The sequence below is a fragment of the Salmo salar genome, chromosome ssa26 (genome assembly GCF_905237065.1).
Source record: "Salmo salar chromosome ssa26, Ssal_v3.1, whole genome shotgun sequence".
Taxonomy (NCBI): Eukaryota; Metazoa; Chordata; class Actinopteri; order Salmoniformes; family Salmonidae; genus Salmo; species Salmo salar.
This window is the reverse complement of record NC_059467.1, coordinates 37,839,420-37,852,428: the sequence shown is the minus strand read 5'-3', so window position 1 is coordinate 37,852,428 and position 13,009 is coordinate 37,839,420. Positions and strand designations below refer to the sequence as shown.

The window sequence follows — 13,009 nt, the reverse complement described above, 5'->3', positions numbered from 1 at the left end:
CCAGGATCCATTATCTCCCTGAGTCCTGGGTGAGCCCACTCATCCCACACTTTACAGCTTATCAAAGGTTCCATTTCCATAGTCAGGGGAGTGGACATGGGATGTACAGTAGAGTACAGGGAATTAGACTGTGTCCCAAATGGCACCCTATTTCCTATGTAGTGTACTACTTTTGAGCTGTGCACCTTTGCTTTTTTAGGCCCAGAGTGTTTTTTTTGTTTTTTTTTAAGGAGAGAGGAATTCCAAACTCCTTTCGTATTTGTATTATTTTCATGACAGGTTAGGAGTAGAGAGACAGAGTAGAGAGAGCAGAAACCAGCAGCCCCATCTCAGGGGGTATTATATGGTTCTAAAGGTGAGAGTGTTACCTGCTCAACCAGACTCCGGGCCAAGGCCCAGAGCTGTTCTTAGTCACCAAGTTGCTACTGGCAGGTAGAGGAGTGACTGTATACAGACTATTATACCAGGGGATAGTCACCTTAGTCTGGGAGTTGTTCAGTGACTGTATACAGACTATTATACCAGGGGATAGTCACCTTAGTCTGGGAGTTGTTCCTGACAGGTAGAGGAGTGACTTATACAGACTATTATACCAGGGGATAGTCACCTTAGTCTGGGAGTTGTTCCTGACAGGTAGAGGAGTGACTGTATACAGACTATTATACCAGGGGATAGTCACCTTAGTCTGGGAGTTGTTCCTGACAGGTAGAGGAGTGACTGTATACAGACTATTATACCAGGGGATAGTCACCTTAGTCTGGGAGTTGTTCCTGACAGGTAGAGGAGTGACTGTATACAGACTATTATACCAGGGGATAGTCACCTTAGTCTGGGAGTTGTTCCTGACAGGTAGAGGAGTGACTGTATACAGACTATTATACCAGGGGATAGTCATCTTAGTCTGGGAGTTGCTACTGACAGAGGCTGATAGAGGAGAGGGCCTTGCAGATATCTACAAAAGGAAAATAATGATCTAAGTCAGTGACTTGCTCCTGATACAGAGAGCGGTAAGAGGATAAAGGAGAGGAGACAGAAGAGACGAGAGAAGAGAGGAGAGAGTAGAGCAGAGAGGAGAGGAGAGGAGAGGAGAGGAGAGGAGAGGAGAGGAGAGGAGAGGAGAGGAGAGAGAGAGAGAGAGAGAGAGAGAGAGAGAGAGAGAGAGAGAGAGAGAGAGCGAAAGAGAGAGAAGAGAGGAGAAAGGGGAGAGAAGAGAGAAGAGAAGAGAGGAGAGAAGAGAGGAGAGGAGAGAAAAGAGGAGAGAGGAGAAAAGAGAGGAGAGGAGAGGAGAGGAGAGGAGAGGAGGAGAGGAGAGGAGAGGAGAGGAGAGGAGAGGAGAGGAGAGGAGAGGAGAGGAGAGGAGAGGAGAGGAGAGGAGAGGAGAGGAGAGGAGAGGAGAGGAGAGGAGAGGGGGGGCTAGCTCAGAGGCGTTGATCAGGCACTGATCTGGAGTGTCTGATTCTCAGCTAATCCCGACACAGACTGTTGCACCTCGCTGATTACCATCAGCCCCCTCTTCCTCTTCCTTTGTCCTCGCCAGCCTTTCGTCTCTCAACTGCCCCATTGGAATCTAATCAGGAGGAAAGAGGGAAGCCTGTTTTGTCTATCTGACGTCCTGCCGTGGCAGCCGAGGATGGTTTTTGACACTGCAATAGGGGGAAGTATTAAGAGGATGGACGAGATGCCACCCAGGGCTGCGGACAATTGACGGATTGGCTGAGTGACTCGACCGCTAATTAACTTGTTTCTTGACGACTGGGCGGAACCAGTGGGCTAATCATATAGTGGACAGAAAGTCTATGTGAGCCATTACGCCACAAAGGAGAGAGACAAGTGATTGTTGCGAAACAGCTTGATCAGATTGACAGGTCATGGACCTTTTTGGGAAATACTTTAATAAAAGCTGGCTGTTATAATGCATTATTACCTGTGATAAGCATATAATAACACTGTTTGGAAATCTTGTTGTATTATAAATGTATGAAATGGTAATAACTGGATCATTACGAGATGATAATGAGACGTTATAAGGGGTCGTAAGCCTACGTGCTTTTAACAGATCATAATGCACTATACCTGTAGGTGAAAGTAATAGCCTGGCAATCTAAAAGGTTTTAAAGCAGCACAGAGACACTTACCTACAGGCATGGTTTTGCCATGTATCTTGTCGGCCCAACCGGCATAGTATCTAAGGGTTTTGATGCTGCCGTCCAGATCAATGAAGAAAGAATGTAGGAATGGCTTCCCAGTGTCTATAGTCTCCATAGTCTGTAAAAGAGAATCAGAAACATTGAGCATAGTGCATTAAGGCCACATTAATGCAGGCTATCCTAACTTCTGGGAAACCTGAGGCAGAATCATCTCAATAGGAGGAAAAAATATCTGTTGTGGAACAAAAAATAACTAATAATATATGTTCTCAAAAATCTATTTTGAGAGTTTCTGTCATCTTTTACTCAGTCGGCTGCAAGCGCAGCACCATCAACCCCTTGGTTGCTACAAAACAATGTTTTATGCCCTCGACGTGCGCCAAGAAGTGAATATGCTGTGGGAGTTCATGGGTTCAGAAAGAAAAGTAATAATGCTAATAATAATAATGCTAATAGGAGGCTGAGCAGAGGCCAGGGTACGGCATGGCTGCCATCGCTAGCACGGTTGTCTCTCTGTGTAGCCAAGGCTGCTGTGAGCTGGAACATTAGATGACCAGAAAATACAACAGATCCATCTGAATCTGAATGTCATATCAAATGTTTTTCAAATCTAGATGAACAATCATTTCTATAGAGCAGAGGGGTGGACAGAAACCTTGACAAAAGCAATCCATGATGTTGTGCATTTGACAGTATTTCAAAAAGTGACTGTACGTAAGTTACTAAACTCTTTGACGGACACAAGCTGCTTGAAACCACTAAGCCGAATGTGTTGGGGAAGAGAAAAATATTGTATGGTGAGACCCACAGTCAAACATGATTTGTACACTTATATGGTGCTATGATACTCAAGTTCTTTAATTGACTGTCTCATGCCAAGTGGGACACAAGTCAAGTGTTTACTAAAAACCTGGGTCAAATACATACGTCAAATACTTTAAAATAAGCCTACTTGAAAGTATTTGAGGTGCGCTTGATTTACCTTGGGGTTTGGGATAACCAATAGAGAATGATAGAGGACATTGTATCAGTCCTATTATGGCATCTGTGAGTGCACTGGCATCTCCATTTTGAAGTAGTCAATTTTGTTCTAGTACTTCTTCTATGAGTTGTTAAACAAACTGAAAGGGTGCATACTGCCACCTGGAGTGTGTTGTCTGAACAGGTATAAAGTCAAGGCTGGCAATTTACTGCCACCTGCAGTTATGGAATGTTTGCTTACGAGTATAGTTCATTAGCTGATGACCCTGATGGAATTATGTGATCCTTGTGAATTACACTGACGAAGGCTTAGGAAGGCCGAAATGTTTGTCTATCTACCTACCCCCGAATTAACAAAATACTATAAAGAAACCTTGAATCTCCTTTTTGAGTGCGGACCAGCTATATCCATTTGTGCTCCTTCCTTAACCCATTGGAATTCCCACCGAGTTGGCTACTTCAAAATGGTGAAAGGCCTCAATGACACTGCCAATGCTAAATCAGACTTTTGGGCACTAGAGTCCTCTATCTATCTCTATGGGAGAACCAGATCAAGTGCAGCACCAGCAATGACATATGTAGGCTATCTGACAAATAAGATCTAATTTAACCCAATGCAAATGGACAGATAATGAGAGACGAAGCACTGCCACAGAGCTAGAACACCAATAGATTTATCCTGTATCTTTTCATTGAGCTAAACGCTAAATCTGGTCTTTATTTCCCCCACAAACAGAACAGGGGTTAGCGTAATTAGCGATACCCCAGCACAAGCAGCCCTCCCAGAGCATGTTTTCAATTAGCAGCCACATGCGATCCCATAATATGACTTCACTCTCATCTGTAATGTTTCATTTACAAATCTGACTCCTAATGCAATCTGGAAACTCGATTGAAAAGGCATTGGAACATGTGAGAAGGCATTGGAACTTGGCTTCGATCACCCACCACTGTAATATCTGATTTGCACTGTCTGAAATAATCCAAGGTGGCCCAACTCAAGATCCTTTAGTAACTACAGTAGTTCCACAGCCTTTTTGAGTTGACTCAACTTTTTGGAGAAGTGGCGGCAGGTAGCCTTGTGTTTTTCAACGTTGGGCCAATAACTGAAAAGTTGTTAGTTCAAATCCTCGACCCGCAAAGGTGAAGAATCTGTTGATGTGGCCTGGAGCAGGACACATAACCCTACAAGCACCAGGGGTTGCTGTTAATTATGGCAGACCCTCTCAGGTAGAGTTGGGATATCGTTATGCAGAAAACACATTTCCAATTCATACATGCATATTAATACAACCTTGCACATATATGAAATAGGAGAAATATAAACACCCACCAAATGATGGTGTTGCATAAGCCTCACATTTTAAGTTGGCCAAAACATTGTTCTAACTCATCTATACACTGACTATACCAAACATTATGAACACCTTCTTAATATTCAGTTGCACCTACCTGGCACCTACTACCATGTCCCGTTCAAAGGCGCCTACCACCATGTCCCGTTCAAAGGCACCTACTACCATGTCCCGTTCAAAGGCACCTACCACCATGTCCCGTTCAAAGGCACCTACCACCATGTCCCGTTCAAAGGCACCTACTACCATGTCCCGTTCAAGGGCACCTACCACTATGTCCCGTTCAAAGGCACCTACCACCATGTCCCGTTCAAAGGCACCTACTACCATGTCCCGTTCAAAGGCACCTACCACCATGTCCCGTTCAAAGGCACCTACTACCATGTCCCGTTCAAAGGCACCTACTACCATGTCCCGTTCAAAGGCACCTACTACCATGTCCCGTTCAAAGGCACCTACCACCATGTCCCGTTCAAAGGCACCTAAATCTTGTGTCTTGCCCATTCACCCTCTGAATGGCACACAATAACAACCCATGTCTCAATTGTCTCAAGGCTTAAAACTTCTTTAACCTGTGTCCCCCTTCATCTACACTGATTGAAGTGGATTTAACAAGTGACATCAATAAGGGATCATACAGTAGCTTTCACCTGGATTCACCTGGTCAGTCTATGTCAATCAACTTAAAAATATGTTTTTGATAGATGTTTTGTATGTACATTATTTGATTATTGACAAAAGGCGGTTATATTTTTTTAGGTTAAATTAATACTACACTCCAAAACTATATTTTGGTATTTTGTCCATTAGTCCACTGTCAATACAATTCCATGTCAGTTAAACTTTTTCCCAATTACGGTCTTCTCTTGTAACACACACAGGCCTAATGTCACACAGACACTCACCAACAATATTAGAATGAATGTCAAGGTTGTGTGGGGATTATATAGCAACAAGTGTAGAACTGAAAAATATATATTACTCGAATCGCGACATAGCAGCTTGGAAAAGATTTTCAATCACAGATCATGCACCTTCAGCGTCTGGTGCATTGCGCTGCTGCTGTCAATTCTCTCTGGACACCCAAACTAGATGATAGGCTACCTTCACAATGCAGGTGACAGATGTCAGTTGACCAATAGGCTGCTAGTTGTAGCCTTCTACAGTCTAGAGACAAATAATGTTAATAGGCCGTTATATCCACAACTTACCGCTAGCAGTGCCCGGTCCCTCTCCATCAGGTCAGCGAGCTTGTGCAGGAGTCGCCCCCGGCTTGACACGTCCATCCTTCGCCACGGCGAGCCCCTCTGGCTGGCCGCCCTGGCAGCCTTTACAGCCTTGTCCACATCTGCCTGCAGGTACACATCAACAGCTTTCACACAGACAACTGATAACCTACCTAAAACATTTCTATGGGTAATATTGTTTTGCATAAGTTACAATTATGAGCAGGCTAATGATAATTGATAGGCCTAATTAATTTGCAAAAATGTATTTTTGCCTGTAGCCTAATAAAGGACCTTGACATTGAGTTGATAGACAGTCACTCTCTCGGTTTTAAATTAGGCTATGGAAAAGGAAATTGAACATATAGGCCGAGATCAAGGGTCTTCAATCTTTTCTTGACCAGGGACCCCTCCCAGTTAAACTGGCAACCCAGGGACCCCATCATACGTTAGTAAAAACATTTATTTCATGTCTTGTCTTATCATGGGCGGCAGGTAGCCAAGTGGTTAGAGTGTTGGACCAGTAGCCGAAAGGTTGCAAGATCTAATCCCCAAGCTGACAAGGTACAAAGCTGTTGTTCTGCCCCTGAACAAGGCAGTTAACCCACTGTTCCTAGGCCGTCATTGAAAATAAGAATTTGTTCTTAATTGACTTGCCTAGTTAAATAAAGGTAAAATGTTTAAAAAATCATCAGGTGAATCATAATGGCAATGAGAAGTAATCAACATTTTAAAATGATAGATTTGGTAAATAGTTTTCATTATTTTGACCTCCCCACATTATAATTGGAAGAGGAAGTGTAGTCTCTAACAGACTATTAGCTAAAAAGGTAGTAACTCCAAACAGATTTTCGCTAAGAGTTTTAGCTGTTTAAACTAAGGTTAGCCATGTCTTGGCAAACATGTCCAGGTCAAGAAAGATTACCAGCAGTGAACGGCACTTGCCGCACTGTTAGCCTATTGACTGGTAGCCTATTGACTGTTAGCCTATTGACTGGTAGCCTATTGACTGGTAGCCTATTGACTGTTAGCCTATTGACTGGTAGCCTGTTGACTGGTAGCTTATTGACTGGTAGCCTACTGACAGGTAGCCTATTGACTGGTAGCCTATTGACTGGTAGCTTATTGACTGGTAGCCTACTGACAGGTAGCCTATTGACTGGAAGCTTATTGACTGGTAGCCTATTGACTGGTAGCCTACTGACAGGTAGCCTATTGACTGGTAGCCTATTGACTGGTAGCTTATTGACTGGTAGCCTACTGACAGGTAGCCTATTGACTGGAAGCCTATTGACTGGTAGCCTACTGACAGGTAGCCTATTGACTGGTAGCCTATTGACTGGTAGCCTACTGACAGGTAGCCTATTGACTGGTAGCCTACTGACAGGTAGCCTATTGACTGGAAGCCTATTGACTGGTAGCCTACTGACAGGTAGCCTATTGACTGTTAGCCTATTGACTGGTAGCCTATTGACTGGTAGCCTATTGACTGGTAGCCGACTGACAGGTAGCCTATTGACAGGTAGCCTATTGACTGGTAGCCTATTGACTGGTAGCCTATTGACTGGTAGCCTACTGACAGGTAGCCTATTGACTGGTAGCCTACTGACAGGTAGCCTATTGACTGGTAGCCTATTGACTGGTAGCCTACTGACAGGTAGCCTATTGACTGGTAGCCTACTGACAGGTAGCCTATTGACAGGTAGCCTACTGACAGGTAGCCTATTGACTGGTAGCCTACTGACAGGTAGCCGATTGACTGGTAGCCTACTGACAGGTAGCCTATTGACTGGTAGCCTACTGACAGGTAGCTTATTGACAGGTAGACTACTGACAGGTAGCCTATTGACAGGTAGCCTATTGACAGGTAGCCTATTGACTGGTAGCCTACTGACAGGTAGCCTATTGACTGGTAGCCTACTGACAGGTAGCCTATTGACTGGTAGCCTATTGACAGGTAGCCTATTGACTGGTAGCCTACTGACAGGTAGCCTATTGACTGGAAGCCTATTGACTGGTAGCCTACTGACAGGTAGCTTATTGACTGGTAGCCTATTGACTGGTAGCCTATTGACTGGTAGCCTACTGACAGGTAGCCTATTGACTGGTAGCCTACTGACAGGTAGCTTATTGACAGGTAGCCTACTGACAGGTAGCCTATTGACTGGTAGCCTACTGACAGGTAGCCTATTGACAGGTAGCCTACTGACAGGTAGCCTATTGACTGGTAGCCTACTGACAGGTAGCCTATTGACTGGTAGCCTACTGACAGGTAGCCTATTGACAGGTAGCCTATTGACAGGTAGCCTACTGACAGGTAGCCTATTGACTGGTAGCCTACTGACAGGTAGCCTATTGACTGGTAGCCTACTGACAGGTAGCCTATTGACTGGTAGCCTATTGACAGGTAGCCTATTGACTGGTAGCCTACTGACAGGTAGCCTATTGACTGGAAGCCTATTGACTGGTAGCCTACTGACAGGTAGCTTATTGACTGGTAGCCTATTGACTGGTAGCCTATTGACTGGTAGCCTATTGACTGGTAGCCTACTGACAGGTAGCCTATTGACTGGTAGCCTACTGACAGGTAGCTTATTGACAGGTAGCCAACTGACAGGTAGCCTATTGACAGGTAGCCTATTGACAGGTAGCCTACTGACAGGTAGCCTACTGACAGGTAGCCTATTGACTGGTAGCCTACTGACAGGTAGCCTATTGACTGGTAGCCTACTGACAGGTAGCCTATTGACAGGTAGCCTACTGACAGGTAGCCTACTGACAGGTAGCCTATTGACTGGTAGCCTACTGACAGGTAGCCTATTGACTGGTAGCCTACTGACAGGTAGCTTATTGACAGGTAGCCTACTGACAGGTAGCTTATTGACAGGTAGCCTACTGACAGGTAGCCTATTGACTGGTGCTTTTTCAAAGCCTATGTCAGACACTCCAGTCAGTGTATTAGCTCCAGTGAGTGTAATTTTCTCAATATTAGGAGTTGACAAATAAAGTAAAAATATTATCCTCTTTTATGGTATGCAATTAAAAATGTGTTTATTCTGTTGCTGCTAGCGATATTCATAAAAACATTGGAGAAAAAAAACGTTTTTATATATATATATATATATATATATATTTTCGTAGACCCCCTGCGGTCCCTGAAATGGCAATCAGAACCAGATGAAGAGAGATAGAGAGATAGAGAGATAGAGAGGTGGAGAAAAGACAGGATCACTGCAGTAGTAGTAATCAAATTCTGTTCATTTGATTTAGCAAACATTCATTTTTTCCTCAAGTCATCTTAGTAATTAAGACATGGGCCTAATCAAACATGAATTAATGTTTTAGGTACATACTTTGTCTGCTTCTTCCACTTCACAGATTTTGACACCTGTTGCTGGATTGAAGGTCTGAAACGTCTTTCCTTTGAGAGAGGTGTGCCACTCATTGTTGATAAAAATCTGTTGGACACAAAGAAAGATGCTGTTTTAAAAAAATACTGTTTTACACTTGTTCATTAGGCTACTATCAGTAAGCTATATAACACAGGAGCATAACTCAAGTGTTTTTTGGTTTTCAAATATATTTTTTATGCAATCTTTTGGATCCAACTGCAATATGAAGACATGGATAGCACACCAACAGGCAAACCACAAACTCTAGCCTGCGCACAGGCTACAGACTAAAATGCATTAGAATAACTTGACGAAATTCACCTGCCCTGGCTTATGATGTCTTAAACATGTACTTTGACATTATATTATACCTTATACCTTACACTCAAGTTTCACATTTTTATGGTCACGTGCACTAACTAGTACAGTACGTGCACTAACTAACTAGCACAGTGAAATTACTTTCTTGAATGCTCTTTCCCAACAATGCAGTAGTACTATGTTCAAAACAGTTAAAACGTTTCTAAACGTATATATTTATATAGTTCAAAACAGTTAAAAAGTTTCGAAAGTTGTGCATACCGGTGTTTCAGATGTTTCGGCTTAATACTTTTTTTCACATTACATTTTCACTATTCAGTGATTGCTGCTATGTTACTTAATAAGACGTGCGTCTCACCTTGGTGTGGCGTATCTCCTGCACTTTGACGGGCTGGGGAAAAGGCATGGGAGGGCTCCCATCGCCATTCGCCCCGGTCACCCCGTTCTCTGTAGTTCCGTTCTGAGCCATTCTGCGTCACCGGTCCAGTCCTGCCACAACTGTATTCTCTATGTGTGTCTGTCTACTGAGCACTACAAGCGCATCCAGCGGTCTTTATAAGAATGCGAAAATCCTCCCTCGCTCTCTCTCTCTCGCTCTCTCCCCAGAGCAGCTGAGGGTAACCCAACTCTGCCCTTATCAAAATATCAGGCCCCAGTATCTGCAGCATGGAATCATAAACCAAAAGCCTCCTGGAATATTGTTGTTAATAGGAATGTTTAACGTAACAGGATAAAGATATAATGACATACTCTTTTATATTGACGGTCGGCTACTCAAGGACATGTGTGGCAGGTACAATTTTTGCGTGTCAACTTATTCATTGGGGAAAGTGCAAGGTGTCAAAGTATGGAACTTAAGCCATTCAAATGGATGCTAATTACTGTGGATGCTTTTAGACTACAGATGGCAAAATTGTAGAACACGGACAGCAGTACGTTCAAGTGTATACATTTCCAACACAATCTCACACTCAGTTCGTGCAAATATGTACAAAAAGTATTTCAGCAGATTTTGTGCGTTTTTGTGTGGCTTAATTCGTGTGAAAATACATGTATTTTTGTGAGACTTAATTCGTAGCAATATAGACACATTTTTGTGTGACTTCATTCATAGATAAAAAAAATTGTGGGGAAAACTTCAGAACAATCTTTTAAAAGTTATTGGGGCAATGCATTTTGGGCAATGGTGCTCCACACTGCCTTTTTTGTGTCCCACATTTATTATATATATTATATATATATATATATATATATATAAACATGTTAACAACCCAATATTGTTAATCAACCAGATTGTCACCCGAAATACTTATAATATAATAGTAGCCTTACGTTTTTTCTATGGTTGTTTTTGCTTAATACTTTGGGATACTGGTGCTATGTCGGATTCTATGAGGGTTGCCAAATTGGAGTAAAAAGCTGTATTTGTCCCCCCAAAAAATGGTGATATCGATGAAGGTATTTGATTGGGAATGGGGATACATTTTCATGATGGGAAATGAATTCACCAACAAAGGTGGGAAAACAGAAGACCTAAAAAAAATATATATATGTTTAAATTCCCCTGAATCAACTGCATGGTATTTGCATCTATAACGAGTCTGGACTATGATCAGTTAAGCCATATCAATGCAGTTAAACAGGTTAATGGAAAATAATGAATTATGTTGGCATACACTTATGACACGTCCAAGGCCGTTTAATGATTATTATTACGGTCGTGTCAATCATGTTATATACTTAGGCTATTGTAACAAGGCATATGTCAGCATTGTAGGCCTACTAGGCTTTCATGTTAGCAGCCCTTAGAGTTTACTTTGCCACGTATGAGCCCTGGTTAGAGTCCCTGTTGCAGCTTTCACTTTATTCCGCTACATTGGTGGCAGCGTTGGGACCACGTCCAGCTAACGTCTAGTTATGTGATCTAGTGTTAGGAAGCATTCTGGTTTTCAACATTGTGTTGGGTGTAATTACAATGATACAGTTGAAGTCGGAAGTTTACATAAACCATAGCCAAATACATTTAAACTCAGTTTTTGACAATTCCTGACATTTAATCCTAGTAAAAATTCCCTGTCTTAGGTCAGTTAGGATCCCCACTTTATTTTAAGAATGTGAAATGTCAGAATAATAGTAGAGAGAATGATTTATTTCAGCTTTTATTTCTTTCATCACATTCCCAGTGGGTCAGAAGTTTACATACACTCAATTAGTATTTGGTAGCATTGCCTTTAAATTGTTTAACTTGGGTCAATCGTTTCGGGTAGCTTTCCACAAGCTTACCACAATAAGTTGGGTGAATTTTGTCCCATTCCTCCTGACAGAGCTGGTGTAACTGAGTTAGGTTTGCATGCCTCCTTGCTCGCTTTTTCAGTTCTACCCACACATTTTCTATAGGATTGAGGTCAGGGCTTTGTGATGGCCACTCCAATACCTTGACTTTGTTGTCCTTAAGCCATTTTGCCACATCTTTGGAAGTATGCTTGAGGTCATTGTCCATTTGGAAGACCCATTTGCGACCAAGCTTTAACTTCCTGATTGATGTCTTGAGATGTTGCTTCAATATATCCACATAATTTTCCTCCCTCATGATGCCATCTATTTTGTGAAGCGCACCAGTCCCTCCTGCAGCAAAGCAACCCCACAACATGATGCTGCCACCCCCGTGCTTCACATTTGGGATGGTGTTCTTCGGCTTGCAAGCCTCCCCCTTTTTCCTCCAAACATAACGATGGTCATTATGACCAAAAAGTTATATTTTTGTTTCCTCAGACCAGAGGACATTTCTCCAAAAAGTATGATCTTTGTCCCCATGTGCAGTTGCAAACTGTAGTCTGACTTTTTTATGGCGGTTTTGGAGCAGTGGCTTCTTCCTTGCTGAGCGGCCTTTCAGGTTATGTCGATATAGGACTCGTTTTACTGTGGATATAGATACTTTTCTACCTGTTTCCTCCAGCAACTTCACAAGGTCCTTTGCTGTTGTTTTGGGATTGACTTGCACTTTTCGCACCAAAGTACGTTCATCTCTAGGAGACAGAACGCATCTCCTTCCTGAGCGGTATGACGGCTGCGTGGTCCCATGGTGTTTATACTAGCTTATTATTGTTTGTACAGATGAACGTGGTACCTTCAGACATTTGGAAATTGCTCCCAAGGATAAACCAGACTTGTGGAGGTCTACAATTTTCTTCTGAGGTTTTGGTTGATTTCCCCATGATGTCAAACAAAGAGGCACTGAGTTTGAAGGTAGACCTTGAAATACATCCACAGGTACACCTCCAATTGACTCAAATTATATAATTTAGCCTGTCAGAACCTTCTAAAGCCATGACATCATTTTCTGGAATTTTCCAAGCTGTTTATAGGCACAGTCAACTTAGTGTATGTAAACTTCTGACCCACTGGAATTGTGATACAGTGGATTATAAGTGAAATTAGCTGTCTGTAAACAATTGTTGGAAAAATTACTTGTGTCATGCACAAAGTAGATGTCCTAACCGACATGCCAAAGCTATAGTTTATTAACAAGAAATTTGTGGAGTGGTATTAAAATGAGTTTTAATGACTCCAACCTAAGTGTATGTAAA

At 42.5% G+C, this 13,009-nt stretch overlaps 1 protein-coding gene across 1 annotated transcript in view; it reads right to left on the bottom strand.

Annotated features, from left to right (window-relative positions):
- LOC106592019 (aldehyde dehydrogenase family 1 member A3-like) overlaps nucleotides 1–10,088 on the bottom strand; it is a 59,897-nt gene extending 49,809 nt beyond the window's left edge. Inside the window, 4 exon segments of the mRNA XM_045708827.1 lie at nucleotides 2,136–2,265; nucleotides 5,695–5,835; nucleotides 9,063–9,167; nucleotides 9,781–10,088. Of these exon segments, the coding sequence (XP_045564783.1) occupies nucleotides 2,136–2,265; nucleotides 5,695–5,835; nucleotides 9,063–9,167; nucleotides 9,781–9,891 (487 nt within the window). The 5' untranslated portion in view covers nucleotides 9,892–10,088.
- Between the last annotated feature and the right edge of the window lie 2,921 nt (nucleotides 10,089–13,009).